Below are 27,729 nucleotides of genomic sequence, written 5' to 3'. Positions count from 1 at the left end.
AAGCGGCGGCGGCGGCGGACTCACGTGGGTTGGAAGTTTGTTTACAATTCTTCTAGTTGGATTACTTGTTTTCGCAGTTTGCTTTTACCTTCTGGGTGGATCGTGTGGACTGTTTGACCTTGTTTACATTTTGGTTGGACCACGTGAGTCTTGTTTACATTTTGGCAGGACCCCGATGACTTTGTTTACATGTTGACTAGACCACGTGAGTCTTGTTTACATGTAGCTGGACCTCGTGCACTCATTGTTTATTGACATCACGTGCACAAAGAGGTCTGTTTACATTCCTATGCGACCAGGTATAACAGACATCACCTAAGCGTTATCATTTCGCTTCAATTGTTTACACTCGATAAGTATGTTGCATCAAGCAGTGTGGCGCAGTGGACCTCTTGATAAGTGTGTTGCAGAGAGGAACAGTTGTAGTGGTTGTTCATAGGAGAATCTAATGGTAGTTTTTTCCAGTTTATTGTATGGTGTTTAGGGTAGGGGTGGTGCTGGTAGGAGTGATTGTGTAGTGTGGGTAGGAGTGATTGTGTAGTGCTGGTAGGAGTGATTGTGGTAGTGCTGGTAGGAGTGATTGTGGTAGTGCTGGTAGGAGTGATTGTGGTAGTGCTGGTAGGAGTGATTGTGGTAGTGCTGGTAGGAGTGATTGTGGTAGTGCTGGTAGGAGTGATTGTGGTAGTGTTGGTAGGAGTGATTGTGGCAGTGCTGGTAGGAGTGGTGGATGATGGCAGTGAGACGGTGACACGGATCGTTGTTAATTGTGAAGTATTTTCCTACTTGTTATTCTCTTGACCCGTGTGTATGTATGTATGTATGTATGTATGTATGTATGTATGTATGTATGTATGTATGTCCTCTGTAATCAAAACTTGTCACTCACGCATTTCCACAACCGTCTCATCCAAAATCTTCCAGTATAATTTTACACCACTAGGTAAAAACATGTCCCGTGGTTGGGTGATGTACTCGCACCTATTGTGGTTTAGTTCTGGGGATGTTTTGACTAGAGTTATGGCCTTTTGTTATGTACTCAGTCAGAGAGTCCAGGGGAAGAGAGATGGGGTTTCATGGGACTCTTGTATGAGGTTAAGTCGTAAAGGTACTCAAGCGGGAGACATGCACACTGTATCACCCAACGTGTGTGTGTGTGTGTGTGTGCCATGGCTAGAAAACAAGCTGGTACACACACACACACGGTAATTACACATTATTAATCCATCTGAGAGCTAACACGACATTAGTAGATGATGCAACTGGTGTCCTTTCTCGTCTCACCCCCACCCCTCTAGGCATGTGGGTGAGGCAGGCAGGCACGCAGGAGGCAAACAAGCTGGGATGTGGTGGGGTGGAGGTGCCGGGTGGGAGGCAGGGTAGCAGGGTCTCCCAACACACACCCACGTCTTCTCAGGCCCCGTCAGTAGCTCCGGGAGGATCGTCAGCATAACAACACTGAATCACTTGTTGTTTTTTTTTAGTGGCCGCGTAAAATATAATCCAGTTTATTAGTTAATCGACGGTTGTACGTGACTCAAGTGTTGGTGACTGATGGTGGAAGTGTTTAGTGTATGTCAATCAAGTGTTGGTGACTGGTGGTGACTGGTGATACTGCAGGAAACATACTGGTGTAATCGTAAACACAGTCGCATTGTAGTATTTTTCATGGTCTGGTTGGTAGCCACTGTGTGTTGCGTTAGGGGGAGATGGTTCAATACCCCCCCCCCCCCTCTGGCTACACTCACCTGCAGATTAAACACACTTCCTTATTTCACCTGAAGATTAATTAACCACCTAAACTCTAACTTAACCTAACCAAATCCAATCATCTTAACATTTGACTAACCTAATCTAATTTAACATAGAACCTAACCTTACCTAACCTTACCTAACCTAACCTAACCTAACCTAACCTAACCTTACCTAACCTAACCTAACCTAACCTTACCTAACCATCGAAATTAAGGTAAACAAAACGTAATTAATGTTTGTGTTATAATGTGATATGTGTAGTGATGATCAGTGGTGTGTGTGTTATACTCTTTAGTTCAGTGTTATAACTCAGTGTAGGTTAGTAGATGTCTGTGTTATGTTGGTGGTGAGGACAACCCTAGCTGGAGGAAACAACAACAACAACAACACTATCACCATTATTAACTTCACCACCGTCACTATCATTAACACCATCAACCACCACAATCACCTGCGTATGGTGTACTTAATTAAGAGTACCCAGGTGTACCGTTATAACTCTACCTGACATACATACATACATACATACACACATACATACATACATACATACACACATACATACATACATACACACATACATACATACATACATACATACATACATACATACATACATACATACATACTGTACATACATACATACATACATACATACATACTGTACATACATACATTTGGTTTAACAGGACACTTCCCTTTGTGTCCGGTTATTTCTTGTTGCATGACCTTGACTCTGCCATCGTGGAGGGGTGGGGGGGCAGTACTGTGGGGGTGAGGGGGGGGTAAGGGGTAGGGGGAAGGAGTTGTTATATTTATTTATTTAGTTGATGTAAATAATGGTGGTAAAGTTGGAAAGTGTGTGTGTGTGTGTGTGTGTGTGTGTGTGTGTGTGTGTGTGTGTGTGTGTGTGTGTGTGTGATACCGGTGACTGTATTTCTTGTGCAAAAATTTTATTGAATACTTTTTCTGCATGTTCAATTTGAGGAGAAATCTGACGTAAGAACCATTTGAGAATATAATTATGGTTTTTCCTTTACGAGCAAAAATTATTGTACGAGGAAAATTTGACCTACGAACCTTGTGTACTTAAGGTGAAATTTTGTTTAATATGGTGGTACGCTGTGACCTCCCGGTGTCATGATAGCTGGGTCAAGTGTTGTTCCTTGTTGACATATGTTACTGATACTCCCGGAGATACCAATGAGAAGGGGAAAAAATTTATAGTGCACACGAGTTTGTTCTTTGTTGCCCTGAGTCGAATTGTTATGGGTTGTTTAGCTTGGAGGAGTTCTAGATCATTCTTTATTGTGGTTTGGTAGAAAGTTATGAAAGAAAGCCTTAAACCGCTCACCAATCAAATTAGAGTAAAAGTGACGCCATATATTACCAGCTAGTGTCGGCCAATCACGTACTCAGGAAACGCGGAACGATGATGTCATGGTGGTGTCTCCGCCCCTTATTAATGACGTCAAGGAAGAGGCGGAGCTTGTGATATCATAAGCGATGCCATGTAACCTCCTAATACTCACATATATTCAAAATAATACGTGAATATTGACAAAAATACGTCGCTTAACATGTATATTGATAAAAAACACATTGAATTTTCTAAGTCTTCAACATTCATAACATTTTATCGTATAATACGGCTGCTTTTCGCGCCCAAGATATTTTGGAAGCTACACTGTGATTAGGCTGAGTCATATAGTGAGCCTTCCTCGTGTTCAGATTGCATGGTCGCGTTTTTCAGTCACGTTAGTTCGCATGATCTCGGCTACCGAACGGGCACGCAAGGCTTCAAGTCTATATTTCATGAATTGTCGACCCAATGCACGCGAGAGAGAAGCGATATAGTGGAAAATACCCACGGAATAGTGTGTATTGGTAACCTAGTTGGGGATTCGGACGCGTGTGAGTGCCCTATACCCACCTCAACGGATCACCTCGTTCAGTCCGTCGGTAGGAGCGGTTCCGAGAAGGTCGTTGGTGAATCACTCTTCCGGGTGTGTCGGGACTGGCCTGCTAGTGACGACCTGATCTACATGTTGTGGTGCTCCTCCAGGGTTTAGTAGTGGCTGGGAACTCACCGATAAGCTACACTAGTCCCATGAACGGTCACGGTCAAGGAAACAAACCTCGTGTTGATCTTAAACAAAGTTGTCAAGAAGTGAGATGAAATAAGCTGGTGGTCTGTATGCCGTGAGTTTCAGCTTTTCATCTATGGTGTTTTCACAGTAACTATGTGAAGCTTATGTGGTCATGAACTAACCACTGTCACTGAATTATTTTGAACGTGTGAGGTGAAATAAACGAATAATATTGACAAGTGAAAAAGGAAGACTGTAGTTCTCGGATGGTGCGGCAGAGGGCAACGCTGGTGATGCCATCTCAAGGGTTTTCACAGTTCGGTGGTGTCATGGTGGGAAAGGTAAGTTATAATTCACCCATTTGTCCACATCACAAACCTCGTAACTCCTTCAGTGTCGAAACAATGGTAAATTCTTTCACTGGTGCGTGTAAGAGTTAAAACATCTCGCGTGGACACAGTTGCCTGTTCAATAGTTGTGAATTGTTGTTGGTAAACGTTTTCGCTAACTGCCAACTCAGCCTGGAGTGCATGGCTTAACCCCTCGTGATAATGTGCAAATCTTTCGTAATATTTCTCGGTATTATCGTTCAATTTATGCGTATTTCTTGGTGTTTAGTGCATCGTCTAGACAGCTGATCGATAGTTTACACGTTTGTGATAAGAAAAAACATTACTCGCTGGTATTGTTCGGGTGGGAGGTGTGTCCAGGGGTGGCCAGAACCTAGTCGTAACATTACCGATAAAAAAGTGAAGATCCGTGAGAGTGTGTGCGCGACTCTGATACTCGGGAATGTTATGAATGGGGGAGAGAAGTGGTGGTGTGGTGGTGCTGGCCGTCCTCACCCCAGCTTCACCTCACTACCACTGAGGGTTCACAGGCCGGGCCAGCTGGTTCTTCGACAAAAATTCCTTTGGATGTAAATTCTACCAATCATCTATGTTCTCTAGACAAATTCTCTTCACAATTTTCAACAAAATAAAAATACCGCCATAAAAAATCCCGTAATATAAGATTACACTTGACTTAATCCAGTCATGTACAGGGTGTAGTTATTATTGTTTTGGTGCTGGAGTGTCGTGTGAAAAGCGGATTAAATTCACAGGGTAACCTTGTAGAATTTTGTACATTGACCCAGACGAGGCAGGAGGTAGGGTCCAGACTCAACAAGGCATGACTACAAAATATAATTCCTTTCAGCTGAAAAAAAAAATGTGATTGTTGATTTGTTAATGTTTCTTGAATGCCACAGAGAGCTTGAGAGAAAACATTTGCTGCTTCGATAACTCAAAAAAAAAAAAAAATACTGTAGGTGAAATGGAAACAATTACTGTTTATTTGTTTATTCGCTCGTGTTTTTTGGTGAAAGGTTCTCTTGTAAACTGTGTATGTAAATTGAGAACATGAACAAGTTTATACGAGTATTTTTGGTGGGTCTCCTTGTCTTGCACCAAGCTTTATTTTCATCCCTTCCTTGAGTTTCTAGAAAATCCCCTTGACAACGCACCAATAAGGCCAAAGAAATAAAAACAACAGGAGGTTAAGTAATCTCGAAGAACAGGTCAGAGTAAACTACAAGAAGAAAATTCACAATAAAATGTATTTCGAAATTTGCAGTAATTTTCTCCTGCTAACAAAGACCGTATATTTTTTGCCCGCATCAGAGCGTGTGGTAAATGTGGCAGTTTACAGCGCCCTAACCTTGAACGTTTAAACTGTGCTTGTTGTGTGCCAGCCCTGGTGATAACGGGATAAGGGTGACTGTCACATAAGATACGCCGTAGTAAAAGTCTCGGGTGTATTACGTAAAAAGCAACAGGTGGTAAGTGCCTTGCGCCTCCAATGCTCTTGTCAACAAAGGGTGTTTACAAAGTCCCTTGGTGTTTATTCTTAGTTTAAGGAAGTTACACATCCAAAAATAATGAGATAAACTTATTTATCCTCGTATCCGGTAACTCTTCTTGCCCTTGTCCGCTGTAATGTTATCTTTAGATGTACTGGCGGCGGACGTGATGAAAAATGCAGTTACGTACAGAAAATTATGACCCACACGTACCATTGTTGTTGATGACTTGACTGGAATATTGCGGGGGTGGGGTGTAACCGGAATACATCTCGGGCAGTGGTCCTTAACCTTTTTTGAGTCACGGACCCCTTTGGGAATCTGGTGAAAGCTATGGACCCCCTCCCTAGAAAAATGCACATAAACACAACTTTGCATGCAATGAATATTCTTTATTTTATTGAAAATTCATTGCCTCATACAGTGTATGAATAAAGTAAACAATCTTAACAAAGAATTATGTTTCACACGTTTTTATGCAAACATTAATGGCCACTCCATACAAAAATGAAATACAATCATCTTGTGCAAATTAAACAAAACAAAATTTAATTCTGCTCAAAAGTTCATTTCAATGAGAAGGTTGTTGTTGTTTGGCTTGAAGATAAATGTTAAATTTTTATCTGACCTTCACGGACCCCCTGAAGCCCATCCATGGACCCGAGTTATTAAAGTGTTATAGAGTTACCAAGGTGTACTATAGTTACCTGGAGTATACGAAAAGGTTTTGCCTGGGGATGTACTTAAAGGTTTTACCTGCTTATACTAAAGAATTTCACCTGGGCTGTACCAAATAGTTACCTGGGGTAATCATCAATGAGGCACAGGTGAGCTACGCTTGTTGCACCAGCTGGGTGAAAGTTGCAGAACGTCCATTTATCTGCACGTAGGTCTTTTGTGTACTGGTATGCATTAAACAACATTAGAATGCAAATTACTAATGAAGTTCTTTTCCGCTATGCCGAGTTACGGAGCGTTTCCAGGTATGGTGATTGGTTAGTTACGCGTTATAGAGCGCCTAACACCCCAGTGATCGGGGTCTATACTTAGGCTAGGCTGTAGAATGCTCTGTAGCAATTAGTGTAGGATTCATGGCAGCCGTAGATTAAATGTGCGTTTTATGTTTGGGTGGACTACTAAACCAGAGGTCATATTTTGTCTACGGGTAAATCAGTTGAATGATACGCCTTTCCTGACCTGAATGTCCCAGATAATAGCGCTTGGGACATTGTTTTTAATTTAAAGGTCTGACATAACAAAACTAACAATCTTGTCACTGTGTTTACCTTCAAGGACTAGGATGAGCGGAACTTACTTTTTTTTCGTAGGTGATTATTTAGTATAATGATTGGTTCACGTATATACTGTACGCCACATTCCAATATATTTTACGGTGCAGGACTATGTTGACTTTGAGTGCTGTTTGTGATTCTGTACTTTATATCGAGTGTTTATTATAATACATTACCACGCATGCTCTGACAAATACAATACCTCGTATATTATAAATACAATACCGCCCATATTATATATACAATAGCACCTAGGTACTTTTGATTAATACAGTAGCCTCCAAAGAATACAGTATTGTGATAAATACATGGTAGGTATATACTGATTAATACAATACCACTGATGTGATAATACAATAACTAACACCCATATCACGATTAATGCAATAACGGCAAATAACCGAACACCCGACGGCTCCTATTACAGTATTATTTTTATATCATTTACAGATCAGATTATATCCCTGTTAAATAATGTGTACATTACTCTGGAATTATTAGTACATGTGCTCAGTGCTCGAAAATACTGTAAACCGAGAATTATTAATATTGATTACTATCCACATTTAGTTTATAATTTACTAACTTAAAACCTGATTTGTGAGACAAGTTTTGATTAAGTATCGCTGTTTAATGTACTTTATACATGTTATGGCGGGGACATATTACCTGGCCTCACCTACACTTACAGTATTTATATCTGCCATGAGCGTCGCCGCGTCTTGCACTGAGCTGGATGACTTGGTACGTACAGTAGAAGAGTAGAGGTCCGGGAGGGGTGGCTGTGTGACACGTGCAGGTGTATAATGTCTCGCTCACTCGTTAATTCCATAATGGACAGCGGCTGCGTTTCTAGAGGTGCAACTGACAAATGTGTATAGCGCCCCGTGTAGTGGAGGGTATATTGGCACGTGGTCCACCAGGGTGTAGAGGCCAGATTTGCACGACGCTGCTCCCTATAGTTCTAAAACATTCCTACATACCTGAATTTACTGGTACTTAAAAGATTTTATAATTTATCGATTTACATCACTATTTTACGTAAAGGAAAAAAAAATATGAATTTAGTATTAACAATGAGAAAACAGTACGGGCAAAATTAAAAGGAGGGAGGGAATATTTGAAACATGCAACCGAAGTCCGTACCAGTCAAAGGAATCGGAAGAGCGTGTGCTCCACCCAGCCTGAGCTATTTTCACTGTATTTGGTCCAACCGACACGGATTTTAGATTATTGAGTATGGCTGATGTCGTCCTTGGGTTTATCATCGGGGCCTTGTAGCGATGAGTGAGACGCCTCATTGAGAATAATTAGTCGAGCGGTTTGGAGAGACAGGTATCGCTGGGGGTGGGCAAACGTGGGGTGGTGTTGGCGCTAGCTGGCCACCACCGTCTGAACGACAGTTTAGGAAGAGGCGGCGGCGGCGTTATTACCAAGCCAGGACCGCTGGAGGACCACGAGGCCTCGATTATCAGCTCTGGTTGAGGAGTCTTGATTATCTGGGGATTATATTACAGTAGTTATCCTGGCTTCAAGTTTACCGCCGTGTTGATCCTCTGAAGCTAAGTGCATCTCGAGTGTCCGCGGCCAACTCTCTCACAGTTGCAATTATTACCTCTGGCTGTTGTGCCCGATATTCTTTTATCCGAAGGTGGTTGAGTTGTACCCTCGAATATCCGGAACTGAACCGGCGAGAATGTTAATTATTCAAGACTTGGCAAAAACTGGGCAGAATATTCCTCACTCACCTCTCATGCGTATCGGTTTTGAAAGCTTGGTCAGTTTATTATTAGTTCACCCTTGTAATAATATATAGAAAGCAAATGATTAAAACAAATTAAAAATAACTTTATCTAAATTATGACGAGTATAAAGTTTTTTTTAATTCAATTGATGTCATTTGATGAAAAGGCCAGCATAACACGACTCCCGCTTTTCATGACTAGGTTACAGTGGGTTATGACATTTTGTCTATATGATTAAATTATTTTTATGTATTGGCTGTATTCCTCTCCTAATAACGTGTAGGGTGGAGGGAGAATTAGGGAAACATCAAATAAGAATAAGAGTGTAGAAAGTGACAGGAAAGCTCTTTGGACAACAAGTAGAATGACCACACATGCGTCAGCTGGGTGTCCTGCATACACAATGGACTAAGTGAATCTCCGGCATACACATTTATTCACAACACTTCATAACTGTTCACTGTATACGTGTGTTGTATTAAAGTGTTCCCCTTATGAACCTGATCACGAAGCTCAAACCTAACCTAACCTACTCAAGTGAGGTTAGGTTTGGTTTATTGTTATTATTGTTGTTTTATTATCATTACTATTTTTTGCACATCTTCCCCTACGTTCGTCCTTATTCAGCTAAACTACAAACACTAAACACTATAGTTATTCCTTACTCTCTGACAATGAACCCACTACCTTCCCTGACGACAGCCATGGATGATGACGTTGGACTCCTTGTTTAGATCGGAAATGAAGGATTCGGTTGTGTGTTTGTTTTCCTGTGGCGTATTGTAGAACTGTGTTAACATTTACCTGCTGGAGTGCGGTGAGAATTTTAATTATTTTTTTTACCTAGAAATTGCAACCTGGTTCTCCTTTGTATATCTTGAAGACTATACCTGTCGTTAGATTATTGCTATTATTTTTGTTTATTGGTTTATTATTTTGACCTGTAGGTAATCTCTGATGCAAGGCGGGTTATTGCATATCACTGTGACCCAGTTGCTTGTGTCGCTACGTGTCTCACAGTCTCTGGTGAATATCTTATCATGTTAGTCCCTTTCTCTTTCTTCTCTCACACTGAATCACAAGGGGAAACAGATTACGGGAAGATTAGACACCTTAGTTTATTTAACACCCTAATGTTATTCTAATCTAACCTCCCAGGTACCGGTAGTGTTTTTAATCAAGTGAAATAATCTGGGGTGCTTAATATGCACTTGAACAAATTAAAAATCCCTCGCGCTTCATTATTATCAGTTGAGTCAAGAATGCCGGGTGTTGGGCTGACCATACTCAACCAGGAAACAGTGAATGGGGGGGGGGCATGGGAACAGCCGCGGTATTTATGTGAGCTAATGTTGTTATGGCCACTTATACAAGGTCCTCCTCAGCTGTCCTGTCAGTGGTCACACGGTGCTCTGACGTCACACTGTCCACTTCTTGCCAGGCCTCTGACGTCACCAAGTGGCTGTGCCAAACCATGTTAGGCTACAGCCCCAGGCTACCCGGGGTGCTGTCATTAATGCTTCTAATGTTCTAGTTTCTGTCGTGGGTCACCGTGTTGACCTGTCTCATGCGTCACAGTCGTGTTTATGTAAAACCTTTGACGATTATTACAACACGGGGATCACATTAATTAACCCCAATCTACCCCAACGAGGGTCATAAAGACACAGTAAAGTATTTGGAACCTGAAGTACGTCTGACATTTACCATACAGTGTGAATAATTAAGAAAATCCTCTTCAACTGAATGTTTGTCTCGTTGTGTAAAGGATGACGTGAAGTTAACTGTAGATATATTGATCTTTATAACACAGGTTGTTGGGTCACATCCTCCTTATCTGTATAATTAAAAAGTTTACTTAGGAATACTAATACAAGTGGAGATTGAGGTAAACAATACAGTTATCTGTTCAATTAACTGCCTCTAATACTGTACTCTGATATGATTTTTCAACAGTAATCTTGTCTTCCAATAAGTTATTTAAATGGCACAAACGTCACTAGTAGTGGTATGTCTCCTGGGTGCCACAGCAGTATGTATCCGGGTGCCGAGGTGTAGCAGCATCCTGGGAGTCAGCTAGCCGGACGTATATGGGGCAGAGCGGTGTAACCCATGCAACCCGGCACAAACACCCCCAGGAATAACTTAATCTCATGGAGGCTGAACATGCACCCTGGAATACACCGCCAGTGTTAAACCCAGCGGCTACCAGTGTGTTGACAAGGTGGTGGTGGTGTGTCGCGTCAGGGGAGAGAAACTCAACCTTTATTAAAATAGATGCATGAAGAATAGTCTTTTAGAGGTCTGTTAGGGGTGTGTGTTGTATCAGGACACCATACTAACACAGGTTTAGAGTTGTATTGAGAGAGAGAGATTTGGTGAAGTAGTGTGAGGCTTAGTTATGTGTATCACTTGATGGTTTGTTGCGATACTGTTCTTGGTGTGTGTGTGTAGGGCGATGCTTGTGTGGGTGTGTAACTTGGATCGATAGGTGGACAAGTTAATGAAAGAGAAAGTAAGTTCGTAAAGAAAGATTCAATATTAAAACTACTTCATGGATTCTTCAGAGGTTTGTGACTGCTCCTGGTACAGTCCTTATTACACACACACACACTAACACACACACACACACACACACACACACTCTTTGGTCTGATATTAAGGATGAATGGTTCCGTGATATTTTACTCCGTGTGGGATACCTTTCAAGACGTAGTATTATTAATTAAGGTTTAGAACTCAGGTGTGAAAATGCTAAGGTCACCTGCCATTTTAAGGAAGCTCTAGGATAATAGGTGACCCTGGAGTATGATTTGCAGGCAGGAACTATTCTCACATGTCCTATACGTCGAGGGTGTTCCGTACATATTAACTAGTGAAGGATGGAAGGAGGACATAACCTGAATCCTAACCACGACGTCCACAATGGCTCCTAATTTACACTGCGACTGCATTAGATACATCCACTTAAGACACTCGTCAGGAGAACACGATTAACAAGATACATTCACGTAATTGGAGTCTAAAACAGATATAAACACAGAGACTATGTTGAAATATAACCTAGTATACAGCTCCACTTAACACCAATCTGAGAATCAAATTAAACGTGTTAGGATATTTTTATAATAATGTGTTTGTGGATATATCAGTTCCCCCCCCCCTCCCCCCACCTCCAGCCAGCAGTGTTGGCTTACTGGCTCTATACGTGTGGACGCCCTCAAACCGTATAAGGACCTCCGCTATTTTTTACCTACTACATAATATAAACCTCTCCTGAAGGGAATACATCCATGGGACCTATAATTTCATTTTTAGCTTACGACACGAAGACCCCGAGAACTATACTATTAATTCTTCTTCGTTATGTTACACCTGCGTTCGTGTACCTGGCTTTTGTAAATATTGTGATTATGTCTTGTCGGTTTTGTGTTTACGTGGCTTCAAAAGAGATCGGGGCTTGTGGCGGGTTGGGTGGGATAGGGGTACAGTTTGGTCAGGTAAAGGTGTGGTGATGAGGTGTTGCGTCATGGTGATCTATATTAATGTTGTTGAGAGTTTATTGTGTGTTGTAGATCTTATTGTGATGTTATGTGCGAGGTGTTGTTATTTTTGGTTATTATTATTTGTTGTTATTTTTTGTATTATTACCTTATTATCTTTTGTTATTGTGTTTGTTGTTGCTGCCCATTTTATTATTTACTACTACTGCCATCATTACATTGTTGTGTCTCTGTCATAAGTTGTGACGTAGGTAGGTATGGTAGAGGATCAATGTAGGAAATGCTGGCTGGGAACCCCGAGGACATGTGCGTCATTACATGGGAAGCGCTCCCTACACACACACACACATGGCGTTGTTTTCGTACCCACACACCAGGACACGCCCCTCGGGAAAGCTTGTACAAATTATTCGAGTTATTCTTATGAGTTTGTATAGTAATAATAACAACAAAGTAATAGTAACAATAACTAAATACTACTAATGATAATATACAGTAGAATAATGGCCTCACTATTGATGTCTGTCAGTTTATTTATCTATATGACTATCTCTTTATGTCTGTCTGTCTGGCTGTCTATTTATCCATCTATCTATGTTTATGTCTGTGTATGTCTGTCTGTCTGTCTGCTCCATCCTATATCGTTTTAGTATTTGTTAGTGTCTGTTTATCCGTATGTTACTGCCTGTCTGTGTGTACGTAATTAACCCGAGTGATTCCGTATAACTTCAGTGTATATCTCAGTGTTCTTGTAATTTTATCGACGTGTTAGCCGTATTCCTTTGATGTGTGTGTGTGTGTGTGTGTGTGTGTGTGTGTGTGTGTCAGTCAGTCAAGGCAAGGTAACAGCAACATGGCCGAGGGTATCAAGGCTTCACCTCACCTGAATCAGCGCCAAGTCTGCTGTTCTTTTTTATATATTTCCTCCGTCAATAGAAAGTTCAAGAGTGGTGGAATTTCCGACAGCCGCGGCCCTCACCAGGTTGTGTGGACGTGGTCAGCCGGAGGTAAGACTGTCTGGCCGGAGGTGTACTTTATGGTAACGCTGTTGTAATGTATGCATATTAATGAGTTGCGGGTACATCCGGACGCCGATTGTGTGTCTGTCTGTCTGTCTCTGTCTGTCTCTGCGTGTGTCTGTCTCTGTCTGTCTCTGCGTGTGTGTCTGTGAAGGTATTGTTAATTGAGCGTTGTTTATTTTGGGATCACCTGACCGCCCCACCCCTACCTCTTACCCACCCAGCTTAATTCACCTGAAGATTAACCGCCTTAACGCTACCTGGTGGATTAGATTAGGTTAAGTTATATATATACAGAGAGTTTTTTCTGATTATTTTATTCGTGTCAACTTTTTGGTATTTAGTTAAGGGATGTGTTGTAAGTGTGTGTGTGTGTGTGTGTGTGTGTGGCGTAGAACACGTGACGCCAGACTGGTCGGTATAAAGGTAACCCCCCCCCTCCCCCCACCCGGCAGATCTTGAAGGTGGGAGTGTTGTCACGCCGGCGGGAGAGTCACGCCCAAAAACAGGAGTCGATGATGCTGGCCGTGGGTGGTGGTCCTCGGTAAAACCTCCCGCACGTGTTACTGTGATATAATCCTGACGGCGAGAGTTTACGTAGAAGTACAGGATGGGGGAGGATTATTATGCGAGTGGTGTGCGTCTAACTGTCTCAGGATGGCCGTGTCCTTCTGAGAGGTAGATGACCACAGACTCTTGCCCTGGCGCCACCCCTTCCCCCCACCACCACCTCTCCTCCCCACCACCACCTCTCCCCCACCACCTCTCTCCCACCACCTCTCCTCCCCACCACCTCTCCTCCCACCACCTCTCCCCCCACCACCTCTCCTCCCCACCACCACCTCTCCCCCACCACCTCTCCTCCCCACCACCACCTCTCCCTCCCACCACCACCTCTCCCCCCACCACCCCAGCGTAAGGTTGCGTATTCCCAGTGTGGAAACTTGAGGACACGAGTACTTACTTTAAACGACCACCACTGAATGTCTCGTTCTCAGAGATGGTGAATTTCTGGATGCGTTAGTCAGCTCATTGGCCGCGTTTCTCGGAGGCTGTTCGGGCCAGGGATATATATTTTTTCCAGCGTTACGTAACATAGTTTATACTTAACTACCGGTAATATCAAACGTCATTATTAAAGTCTGATATAGTTTGACTTCTCGTTAACAAGAATATATCTAATTAATTCCTGTAATGAAATGATAATGTGGCTTAGTATGGATTACAGTTCTGTATCGTACTGGCCCCCCCACACTCACACCACACCAGTTAAATAAATTGCTATAAATACCATCGGTCCATTGATAACACACGACCTTATTGATAGGGGTGATAGGTGTGATAGGTATAAGGGGTTTGTGATCAGGGCGACGGCGGACCTAGACACCCCCACCCGTGTGTGTGCCAGGGTCGCGTCGAGTATTTATGTCGTCTTATCAGGTAATCTCTCTGAAGATATCCGGTGGACTGTGTTTAATTGTTAGCTGTTTATAGTAAGTGTTATGAAGAGGGTTTTAAGTTGTTCTGTGGGTGTTACGTTTCATCCTCGTGTGTGTGTGTGTGTGTGTGTGTGTCGGTGTTTAATACCTAGGTGGATTAATTGACGGGCCAGGTGAGAGAGAGATAAGGAAAGAGAGAGGATGTAGGTAGATAGCAGGAAAGAGAGAGAGAGAGAGAGTGAGTGTGTAGAAAGGGGATCTAGACACAGACAGTAGGTAAAAAAAAAAACTTAGTATCGGAAGGCAAGACACCAACACTACCACCTCTTCACCTTCCTTCACCTAAGGGCGTCGTCACCAAAGCCTCAGGAAACACACACGTGACTCATAATGTACCCATGATGAGGATAGGTGAATGAGTGATCAAATGAGTAAGGAGGGAGGTGGGGGGGGGGAGGAGGTGACTCGTTTTGAGGGCCTTTTGTAATGTGTTTCTCTCTAAACACTGTTGCGAAAGGTAGAGCTAGTCACAGTAAATATCCTGTGACAGTTTGTTGGTCTGGGACGATGGCTGGTAACAGTACTAACTATATACCGTATCTCTCTTAGTGTGTGTGTGTGTGTATCTCTCGTAGTGTGTGTGTGTGTGTGTGGAAAGTAGTTAATTCCCTACATTCTCTCTCTCTCACTCTCTTCCTCTTTCCTTCTCTCTTCCTCCTCTCTACCCTGTCTCTTCCTACTCGTCTTTCTTCGTTTCCTCCTTTTTTTCGTACTCTTCGTTCTTCCTTCTCTTTCCTACTCTTTGTGTTCCCTCATTTTCTTCAAGACCTCCAACCCAACCCAACCCAACTCAACCTAAATCATTCGTTGGTTAGTGAGGAGAAACGCACTCAAATAACGTAACACAGTCCAGGAATCACAGTCTATCGATGTTGCTTACTCGCCAGAACAAACAATGGAAGTGTGAGTGAATGGTTAGGAGGGAGGAGGGCGTGGTGGTGTCACGGGGGTTCCTGGTGAAGCAGAAACACACCAGGATGATGGTCAGGTGTGTTGACAGTCTCCGGTCAGTTCTAATGAGTGTAAGTGTTGTGGTTTGTGTTTTGAGGTGAGGTAGAGAGAGATTTTGGTGTGTTGTTATACAAATGATTTATATATTGCTGGTATATATATAGTGTACATAGACATTACAGGTATACAAACAATAGTGTGTGACAAGTGATATGACTAATGATATAATTAACAGTGACGGAAAGGCAATTAGTCATGAATAAGTTGAGTGTCTTAGGGGGGGGAGAGGCGGGGGGGTCTTCCTTATTAATACATGTGGTGTGGGGAAGACGAATACTGATTCACTTCCAGGGAAAACTCTTACTTCTCAGCGCTACAACACACACACACACACACATCCGTCACTACTATTGCCATACTCTACGCGTTTTTCTTCTTTTCTTATTTATTTATCCACACTACGAGAACTCTATTACCTGTAGCTTCGTTATTCTGTTGCTGTAGGGAGGTGTAGGGTCATGTAGTAGCGGTTTATGGGGAATAGAATACGTGTAATAGGAGTCATATCGTGTGAGGGATTTTCTGTAGTTCATTGGCATCCGCTGTGTGGTGGTGGGTGCCTCGTGGGTATATAGGTCCCTTCGTTCATGTCTCCGGTTTAGTCTTGGTGTGGACAGTGAACTAGTGGGTGGGTTACTGAGGAGCACCGCCTAACCCATACATTAACACCTAACCAACTGCTTCTGCTGCCTTCAACGCCACGAGGAACTCTTCGCTACAATCATGGGCTACCTCAGAGCATATGTGAGTCAGGAGAGAATTTCAGTCATGAGAATGGAGGAAACTGCAGCGGGCCTATTGGTCCATACTGGGCAGTCCCATTTACACCTAACCCCTATACCTCATATATCCATCTAACCTATGTTCGAAGCTATCCATCGTATTCGAGTCAATAATGGTGTTTGGTAACTTGTTCCACTCGTCCACTACTCTATTTCCAAACTAATGTTTACCTATTTCGCGCCTAAGTCTAAATGTGTCTAATTTAAAACCATTGTTACGAGTTCGCTCCCGGTTGGGCAGTTTGAGTACCTTAACTCTTTCTCTCTCTCGTCGGAGGTGTTGTGGTTATCTGTGGTGGAGCCTTGGCAGCGGGCGGGAGTGCAGGTTATCATTAATTTTTGTGGGTGGAGATAACAGGTGTCGATAACGCAGGCGGAGTGAGAGGGCGAGCGTTGGTGTGGTCCGTCATGGGACACACAACCATACAGACGTAGCCGATGGTGTGTGTCTGTCTGTCTGTGTGTGTGTCTGTCTGTCTGTCTGTTCTCCTCATACAGTGTGTTGTGCGTGTGTTGTGCCCTTCCTTCACCGCAAAGGTAAACAATGTTGTGACACAAGGAAGGCTGATGCAATATTGTCTCACATAAGGGAGGGGGGGAGTACCATTGTTTATTATAGAGGAGGGGGAGAAGAGGGGTGACCAATAGTCATGTGGTGCCGCGGTCATGTGCCTTGCTCGTCTGTCTGCACGTGACTCGCCCTCCACTCCACCCCCTCCTGTGTGGGGGGGGGGGGTTACCTTTATCTGTTAATGTTTTTAAATGTTACGACAAATACCTTTTTTTTTTATCAAGTTAAACGCTATAAATATACTATGGTCCCTACACTTAGCATGGAACATATAGTAAACATAGACTCCGAACGTCAGGAAGGGTTATATGTGCATGCCTTAAATATAGTCAGCTCAGTGCTCGCTTTTCCTGACCTCACGGCGAATGTTGTGTGTGTGTGTGTGTGTGTGTGTGTGTGTGTGTTTTAAAATATGGGTTAGCGTAGACAATGACTAGACTTCTTGGTTACTTTTGTTTGGTTGCCCTGTTTTGTCTTACCAAGGAGAACACTACTCAGATACCCCCCCCTCCTGTACACACACACACACACACCTGACAAGACAAGATCGACTCGTGGAGACCTGCTGACATTTTTCATTACTGGTGTTTGGAGTACAGTTTGTGCTCTCTCATCAAGGGTTTCAACACCTGATATATTGAGTGTATACAAGAATAGTCAGTTCTCCGTTTAGTGACGCGAGGCAGAGGGAAATCCGCACGACTTTCCTAGTTGCCGAAAGTGGCTTGGAAAACCCCAGGTTGCATATCCTCTGGGCGGCTCCTTGTTCTCGGTCGTGCGGTGAGTGCTTGTGATTTTAAACACTTTTCTTGCTGTTGGGTGTTGAGGGATTTTGAGTTAGAAAGTTATAAATGTCGAGAGAGAAAATTGCTACTTGTAGACTTACTTGGGATAACTTGAAGTTCTTGGTGGTGATGATGGGGTGTTCCAGCAGGCAGGGCGGAGTCAGTCTCGTGTGTGTATTTATGCGTGCGCGTGTGTATGTGTGTGTGGGCAGTGAAGGAGGTGTTGGCGTCTCTCACCTGTGATTAACCTGAGTGAGTCAGACGAGAGAGACTGGTGATTCACACGTTGTCGCAGCCACCGTCACTACCCTTCCTCCTTCTACGTCACGCATCATGTTCACCACTTGTATTGCTCCCAGTCGCTCACGTCACATGTCGTCGCCCCCACCGGTGACCCCCTGACCCACGATTCACAAGTCGTGGGCAGCAGCAGGCTGAGTGTGTCTTGTGTCATGTTGGTGAGGGTCGTTGGGGGTGTGCTCCGTCATCCACGCCTCTGCCAGTAACTGAGTAATGGGTCAATGTGTCTGTAGGAGTTATGTATCCTCGCCTGCTCTTCCCTGGAGCGTGAAGGAGCTGGGCGAGCAGGAAGGGTAGGACCATGGGTGTGGGCGGGCTCCTCTTGTTTCCGCACACACCCCTCCTGCCTCTCTCACTCCTCCTGCACACATCCCTCCTGCCCCCTCACTCCTCCCGCACACATCCCTCCTGCCCCCTCACTCCTCCCGCACACACCCCTCCTGCCTCTCTCACTCCTCCCGCACACATCCCTCCTGCCCCCCTCCCTCCCTACCTCACTCACTCCTCCCGCACACACCCTTCCTCCCTCTCATCACGTGTGGTACTGGCTCTGGGTTGTCCTCGTCCACCTCTTCCCGTTTCAGAGTGACTGTGGGAGGTGGCGGGAAGACATGAATCGTCCATTTGTGTGAATGTTGGTGACGTAACTCCGCTATAAACATTCACTAATAACAATAATTACCTGTTCAGCGAGCAATCAACTCATTAAGTGAATCCAATATCATCATCATTATTTCTTCAACTGAGTATTAAATGATAGACTTGTACAAAACATTACCATTTGCGTGTTTGGGGAAGATTTTGAGATTTGTCAAAACGGAAGCGACACCAACCAACAGGACAGGTGTGAGTGCAGGTAGGGGCGAGGGACAGGTGTGAGTGCAGGAGGGACAGGTGTGAGTGCAGGGGGCGAGTAGCGACCACTGATAGTCACGCGAGGGAGTGAGTGAAGAAACACAGAGCCGTCACAGCATTTTTCTCCAGGGTGACTCAGCCCCTGGGCGTATTTACAAAACGTGCAGGAGCTGGTGGCCAGGGAGGGGCCCCCACGTAGGTTGACAGCGTGACGTTATTGGGGTCTGGGTGGTGACTGGACATGGAGGCAGGTAGAGGGGATATCCGGGTGACAGGTGTCTGCTAATCACCGCCCACCTAGTTATCACATCCTCCCTCTTATCTTCCTTCTTCTGGCTCGCTACGAAGGGTGCCGGTGTGGTGTGGGCGGCGTGACGTTGTTGTGACGTGGGTTTGTATGCTGGTATGCAGGGGGGGGGGCGGTGGTCATATCAGATAATGTGTACGACCGTGAGAATTATGGAGAGTCATACAAGACCCCCTCCCTCCCCCCACCTTGGCCCTCCTCGATGCAGCTATACACCGGTATGTTAACTGTTAATATCAATAAAAACATAGGCACTGGCACCGTGGCACCCTTGGGAACAGTGCCACCCCTTAAGACTCCCGGGGATAATGGCACTCCTTGGACAATGGCTGGCACTCCTTGGGCAGTGGCATCTTCGCCCACATGTTGTAAACTCGAGCACAACAAAGGACTACTTGACGTTGCTAAGTCTGGGATGAGTTTAAAGGGAGGAGGATATTTAAGACCAGACCGGGTGGGTGCGCGGGAGGGTCGGGGGATGGGTGGATGAGAGGGAGGCGGGGGGTTGTGAGGGATTGGATGGATGAGAGGGAGGCGGGGGGTGGTGAGGGTCGGGGGGACTGGGTGGATGAGAGGAAGGCGGGGGGGTGAGGGATGGAGGTGTGGATTAATGAGTCGTTAGGCGAAAGTGGAGAGATGAACAGGTAATGGTTCTAGGAGGGGGTGGTGGTACAGCAACACACACACAAATCAAACATCGGATTGCTGGTCTTTTAGCAAATACACGACCGCTCGTCAAACACACTATACTCCCCTAACAAACACACCTCAATCTGAAAGTCAAACACAACCCAACACCACCACCACCCACACGATAACAAGGAAAACTGTGAGAATAGGAAAATAGTTGTTGGTGGCTGCATTTTCCTTGGAGACTGTGTGTGTGTGTGTGGAGGCCACCGTGCTGCGTGGAGGACACTTTAGCCCAGACGCGGAAATGGGTAGCCTCCCACCATACTGTCACCGTTACCACCACATTATCACCACCACCACCACTACTACTACCACCACCACTACTACCACCACCACTACTACCACCACATACTATCACCACCACCACCACTACTACTACCACCACCACTACTACCACCACCACTACTACCACCACCACTACTACCACCATCACCACCACTACTATCACCATCACCACCACTAATATCACCATCACCACCACCTTGAGTTCAGTCCATCGTGAAAGGTCCAACGTCTTCTAGGGGTGGAAGGCGTTCTCAAAGGTTACCACCTACTGTGTGTCTGGCAGCTTCCTCAACATTGTCTTAGGTATATGAAGGGATTTTCAGGTTGACGTGTGGCGTTTCTGCATTGTGTGAACGATACCTGAAGGTTTTTACGATATTTGAGGGTTTCTACGTTACCTGAAGTTTTTTTTTTTACTATGTCTGAGGGTTTTACGATACCTGATTTTTTTATTACAATACCTGAGAATTTTTACGATACCCGAAGACTTTGTGTGTACCGGTCCTGTGAGATTTGCTGTTTGCTGAAGACTTCTATAATATTTTTGCCTTTGTGTACGTGTGAGAGATTCACTTCACATTGAGTGCACAAGAAGCAAATAATTTCTGTTGTACATGTCAAGGGCGTTTAGTTCAGTGTGTCCCCTAAGGCGTTGAGAAAATGGTTAAGATTTAGAGAAAGAAAACGTACTTACCTTGTGTTCTTCCTGAGGTAAATGGTGTGGGGATGATGGTACTATGTGGTGAATGGTGAGAGAGAGAGAGAGAGAGAGAGAGCGCGTTGTTACATCATGATAGGAATTCATTATGTATTTGTGTTACAGACGATTAGACCAAAATACTCGACTTTTCTGTAACACGTACTACTCTTTATCGAACTTACATACGTTTCATAATAAACAGCAGTACTTGTATGTAACATGTACTATTCTGTACTGAACTTAAATAACTTGCCTTTTTAAGGACGTACTCGGTTCATATGTAACACGTACTTGTTCAGGACTTACATTAGTGTGAGATCAAAGTACAGTCATCTTTATTTAACGTGCACTTGTCTTGGATTCGCACGAGACTTGTTGCTAACAGTATCTTGTGCGCCGGATGGATGAGTCTCTGGGAACGAACGTCACCACACACAGCTGAGGGGGGAGTCCCACGTGACGGCCTCCACCACCACCAAGCTCTCTGATGCAACGTTTTGAAAGGGTGTGCGAGGACCCTCTCCCATTCCTTAAAACATCTCCCTGGCTTTCCCACCCTCCCCAAAATGACACGGAAAAGGGAGCTTCGCCAGACGAACTTTCTCCACGCCCTGTAATCCTACAGTGGCGAGGCAGGACGCAGGACTCAATACTGTGTCCTTGACGGGGTATATTCACCTGTCTCCTCGATCTGGGCAGGTGTTGTTCTCATAATCACAGTCAGTGTTGAGCAAGATTTCCACGCCCCTCTCTGAATATTAATAAACGTCATAACTGAACACGCTGGCAGTTACCTGTGAGAATGGCTATAAATTTGGACATAAACACACCTGGTCAAGATGATGTAACGACCGAGCAACACTTCCACACCTGTACAGCACTAGCATGTTGTTGACGATAAAACCAACTGAACTTGATAACTTTCTGCACATTTATTCTCCTATTAAACTTATATATTCAGTATCTATACACTTGATGGTTACACAAGTCTGATGCAACGGTCACCTGTAATTAAATCACCCACCTGGTGGATGTGATTCACCCCCTCGCCTTATTTCCTGGTAACTGATGAACAAACACTGCTGCCACGTTCCCCTGACCTCTTGCCTGTTCCTATCATGTTGTATGTATGTTTGAGTGTTTATGTCTGTGTTGTGTGTGTGTTTATACGAATGTGTGAGGGATTGCCTTTAGATACCGTACGTTGAATTCATGTTTGTGTTTGATTGTGTGTGTGTGTTTTTAGCTTCTGAACTTAATACTCTTAACTTTATCTGTCAACAAACAAAAGTCGCTGCCTCTAATTTATTTTTGGTAGATAAAAAAAAAATTGTTTACTAAGATACAAAAGTCAAGCCGTGAACAAGAGACTTTTATTAGGTTATTATTACACAGCCGGTATAACATATTCTCCAGTAATACCACACATAGGTTAACCAGGGGAAATATACAATGTCCTTTCGGGGAATATTTGGTCCACTTGTGGTCTCTACAACAAAGGCCGGAGTATAATGTGGCTTACCCAGTATCGAGTTTCATAGAAGGTGTTCAAACAGTCCTACTTTATGGTAGACGCCCTTGTAGGTTTACTAATAACAACAGAATATTCTTGTGTTTCAAAATTTAAGACGTGTGGTGATTATTGATGAGAATTTAATTAATTTTTACTAACATCTTACCAGTGTGTTGAAACTCTTCACCATGGGGCACTGCCAAGGTATATAGTCTGCCATGAAGAAAGTTTTCATCTTAAGAGCCATCGACGATCCTTCTTCAAGTGAGATTGTAAATAGTTCTGTCTAGTATTTTTTTATATGATGGTGTTTGTGATGTTTCTTACCTGCAATGAAACCCGGAATTTTGGTCCCGTAGGTTTGGTGAGGTTGATGGTTGCTTGTTAGGGAAGGGTGAAGAGATGGAGGGAAGTGGAGTGGGAGGGTTTGTGTTGGTGTGGATGGTGTTGGGTTCAATTCTCCTCTCTCTGTCTCTCTCTCTCCACCTCCCCCACCCCCGAGTATATTTTGGGATGCACACACACACACACACACACACACACACACACACTAAGGGAGAGGATGTTGTGGTACAGGAAATGATGGACTATGAGTATCGACAACTTCCGCCCGGCTCCACCCACATGTGTCCCTGGGGTAATTCACGTTATCAACCATCTATATTTAGGGTCACTGTTGTATATACCTGGTGGGTGCTGGAAGGTCTGGTTCACCTGTTGATAATGATGTAATGATTGCTTACCTGTGGAACTCTTGCTTTCTAATTAAACTAAAGCTAATCCAATCAAAAGTATACCTAATTTAACCCATTCTAACCTAACTAACCTAGTTTAACCTAACCCAACCTAACCCACAATCTAAATTACCCTGACCTAACATATCCAAACATAAGTTAATATGATGTGACGTAATCAGTCTCAACTTGCTATACCTAACCTAACCAAACCATAGCTACGTATCTTAGTCAGCTGATGATGTGTTCAATGGTATGTTGTGGTAATCAGCTGTTTGTGACGTCAGTACCCCCTCTCACACGTCATCAAACGCGTTCGTACGTGTTCATGTAACGTTTCTTAGTGTCAAGACACGATTTAGTTTGGTTGACGTGATGAGAAAATGAGTTCAGGAGGATATTATTGGTGGTGATAACAGGAGATAACTGAAGGTAAGAGGTGGTGGTGGTAGTGATAACATACGGGGTGTAGTACAGGTATTTTCTCAGGTATGTGTGTGTGTACTTGAGTGATGTAAGTATTAATAAATGATGTTACTTCCACGTGTAAGAATTCTTGTGCTTATCATTGTCTCTTCAACTCCCGGATGCAGAGGAAAGTCATTCATATTTTTTTGTTTTTGTTATTAGAAGTTGATTGCGTTATGTGAGTCAATGTGTATACGGAGGCGGGACGGGTACTCAACATACTTTTAACGTGTGTGTGTGTGTGTGTGTGTAGTGATCGTGGGCTCGTTATCGTGGAGGCTGGTGAGGGGGGAGTGCCCGGCGAACTATGAGTAACACACAACCGGAACTGAGGACATGATACCGGGTGCTGTTCCCGCGGGGGCAGCATACGTTGTAGTGTAGATATGGCGCTCGGGGTATATTATAGCCGACGGGGCATACGTGAGGATACAGTGTGTGTGAGCAGGTCGTGGGGATAACAACACCACCATCAACAACACTACAGTACCATAGCTCGTGTTGTAGGAGCGTCCGTCCACCTGAGACATGAGTAGGTCACCAGTGATTATTTTAGGGGGATTTTTTTTTCTTCCTTAAATGTCACGAGAGATATTGATCTGTGTTGAGGTGACGTAGTGATGTGAGGATCAGTGAGGCTTGTTGTTACCTCACCTGCTGGGGGTTTAGATCATAACACTACACACTACCTGTCACTAGTGTGTGTGTGTCATAGCCTCGGTTGGGTTAGAGAGAAGCACCACCAGTGTGTGTGTTATTAAGTGGTTCAGATAATCTTCAGTGCAACAGCTTATTGGTGCAGAGAGACTTGTGTTATTTACCTCGTGTGGTAGTGACATTTGCCTGTTGCTAACCACCTACATGTACCTTCTTCCTTGGCTGCCTGGGCTGTTTCACCTCACTACAGACACTGAAATAAAACAGACATTAAAACACAGTGTATCTCCCGTGACATGCGAGAGGGTTAATGATTTATAGTGAAATATTTAAATGTGTATACAAGTCGTGGCAACAGCTATACTAACTGGTCAACGTTTGGTGTGTTGTGTTGTGTGTGCGGCCGTGCTATCGACTCCAGGGATCCAGTGTAGTTTTAACCACAAGGAGCGCCTGGTGGTGGTGGTGGAGCAGCGTGTGGTACAGGGAGTGCCAGCTACCAGTGCCACAGTCATTCATCTGCTTAACACTATGAGCTGGTGGAACGGCTACAGACGACGCTCGCCACTCGATAGAAACAAGGTAATGAAGACAGACAGGTGTGATGTAGCTCAGGTGATAAACCAAACATGTGTAATAACCTCAAGGGAAAAGTGATTACAGGTGTGATGGTCATTAATGGAAGCAGGTGTGATAGTTAAACAAGTCATTGATAATCTGATGTATTTATGTAAGTCGTGTTCTGAATGGGGTGGGGGGGGCCTGATCAGTGATGGTGGATGATGTTTGGAGAGTGGCACAGGTATGGTGGGTGGCAGGTATGGAGGCTTAAGTGGTTGACAGTGTAAAGGTAAAATGTCATCTCCATCACTTCCTCGTATGGGCAGGTGTGTGTGTGTGTGTGTGTGTGTGTGGAGAGGAAAGTTGTATCCAAGTCTTAACTATCCATTTATTATTTATTTTGTAACGTGGATAATTTAGATGGCACAGAGGGAGGGAGAGAAAGTAGAGAAATTCGGAAGGATAGATAATGAAGAGAGAGAGAGAGAGAGAGGAGGGAGTCACTCAATGACGTCACACTTCAGAGAATTGTAGTGTGGTGAACGATGGCCTGACGTTAGAATACCGCTGTTACTATGTATTACTACTGTGACAAAACGTTGCTCGTAACGGAAGGGTCTGTGGGAACGTTTCTCTTAATTCCTTTGAAGCTCGATTATTTAACCCCTTGAGTACGATGATTTAACCCCTCGAGTACGTTGATTTAACCCCTTGAGTACGATGATTTAATCCCATGAGTACGATGCTTTAACCCCTTGAGTACGATGATTTAATCCCATGAGTACGATGCTTTAATCCCTCGAGTACGATGATTTAATCCCTCAAGTAAGTTGATTTAACCCCTTGAGTACGATGATTTAACCCCTTGAGTACGATGATTTAATCCCATGAGTACGATGCTTTAATCCCTTGAGTACCATGCCTTAACCCCATGAGTACGATGCTTTAATCCCTTGAGTACGGTGATTTAACCCCGTGAGAGAGAGAGAGAGAGAGAGAGAGAGAGAGAGAGAGAGAGAGAGAGAGAGAGAGAGAGAGAGAGAGAGAGAGAGAGAGAGAGAGATTACCCGGGGCTGTCACCTTGTGCCTCTCCCCAGTTAACAGTCAGACCTACCCGCTCACTTTATCTTATCTATACTGACGTCTGTGTAAGGACTTGTTGGTGCATGTGCTAGAGCTAGATCCTGGTCAGAGAGAGAGAGAGAGAGAGCGAGCATGTGTGGTGGGGGTAAGGACTGAAAAGGTATATAGGGTGATGTTTTATTAGGGTATAAGAATGAAGTGCCGTGCATGGTCGGTCAGTCAAGTGTACCTCGCGTGTGACGGCCACTACCCACCACCGCGTCAGAGCTCCTCCTGCTGGGTGGTCTTCACGCCAACACTACTGACGACATTTAGCGACACACACACACACACACACACCGAGGCAAGCATCAGGTGTTGGTGTAGTACAAGCGTTTGTCCAGGTGCACGAATTGAATCCTTCCCTCCCTCTCTCTCTCTCTCCCCCATGCCTGTCAGCTCTCCTCTCTAGCACTATAATCACGCTATTCAACCACGACCCCCGCACACGCCACCGCACACGCCACCCCCCCCCCCTTCACCATCCTAGCCTAAACCCTCCATCATCACCATCACCCTCCCATCCATCACTATCATGGTATCATTATGAACTTGTCTATTCAAATGCCATTTTTATACGTGCGTGTGGTGTGTCGTGGCATGAGGAAGGGAGCTGTGAGGGACTTGTAATGTATGTCATCATTTCGTACGCGTGTATGTTTGATTGTACAGTAGTGGGACTGGTGTTGTGCACGGGAGGGAGTTCATGTTTTATCTTCGTGGGATGGAAGAGGAAGGAGAGAGAGAGAGAGGTGTGACTCAATGACCACCATGTCATTATCTAAAGCTAATGTCTTATTTACAATTTTGTTTTAGTGTGTATGTACGTGTATGTGACAGGAAAAATAAATAGAACAGTAACCAGATTTACTGAGGCTCTTACGACAAAATTTTCCTCGTTGCTGAAGCCTTGAGAACGCACCCAGCTGTTTGACTGAAGCTAAAATCAGAGCAGATAACATCTAGAAACAACAAAAATACTACTAATTACACATGAGAGACAGATCTTTACTTTAAATACTTTCCCTTAACACCAAACAAAAGGTAAAAGGCGACATGCATTAATTCTCTACCTTAATTTTATATCACTTCACAAACTTACTAAGTGAACGTATGGCATTTAGTTAAGGTAGATTCTCAGGTGTGATTTTAACGTTATTGTGTAATTAACTGTAGACAAACATCAAAGTCATTCTTAAAACATTCACCATACAACAGAACTCGAACCCTGGGTCTTGAGGTTGACTGTGATGCTCTTTACCACTGAGCCAAGACGGTATATTGTTGTGTGAGTGTTTGGTAGGTGGTAGACACTGCGGCTGAGTGGTGTGGTGTGTTGACAGGTGGAGAGAGTTTAATGAGTTAATTAATTAAATGCGGCCAAAACAAATTAACTTAATTTTGTGGTTATAATAAATTGAACCTTATTGTGTGTGTTGAAAAATGGACTTAATTTTACGTGTTGCTGTGAAAAAAGAACCTGTTTGTGTATATGTGTGTGTGTGTGGTAGTCGTGTACATCAGCTGGTGGTACACGTACACACGCAGACACCCGAGGCCTTGTATGCCAAGGTCGTAGCTAAGCGTTCTCTTCCTCACCTATCAATCATGGGGGGGGGGGGTGCAGGAGGGAGACGTGGAA

At 44.0% G+C, this 27,729-nt stretch overlaps 1 protein-coding gene across 9 annotated transcripts in view; it reads left to right on the top strand.

Moving 5' to 3' along the window:
• The window catches only part of LOC121876480 (NAD(+) hydrolase sarm1-like), a 218,971-nt gene that overhangs the window by 141,214 nt on the left and 50,028 nt on the right, over window positions 1-27,729 (top strand). For 2 of the 9 annotated variants that reach the window (XM_042381685.1, XM_042381657.1), the window contains exon 1: window positions 3,702-4,183. The exons of 5 other annotated variants lie outside the window; for them this stretch is intronic. In XM_042381685.1, the coding sequence (XP_042237619.1) occupies window positions 4,109-4,183 (75 nt within the window). In that variant the 5' untranslated portion in view covers window positions 3,702-4,108. Of the gene's footprint in view, window positions 1-3,701; window positions 4,184-16,462; window positions 16,499-24,878; window positions 24,987-27,729 lie in introns of those variants that run through there. 2 more of the 9 variants (XM_042381665.1, XM_042381633.1) reach the window with 2 other exon arrangements.

Source organism: Homarus americanus, unplaced genomic scaffold (assembly GCF_018991925.1).
Source record: "Homarus americanus isolate GMGI-L3 unplaced genomic scaffold, GMGI_Hamer_2.0 scaffold33468, whole genome shotgun sequence".
Taxonomy (NCBI): Eukaryota; Metazoa; Arthropoda; class Malacostraca; order Decapoda; family Nephropidae; genus Homarus; species Homarus americanus.
Note: the sequence above shows the minus strand (reverse complement) of the source record. Positions and strands in the feature narration are given on the sequence as shown.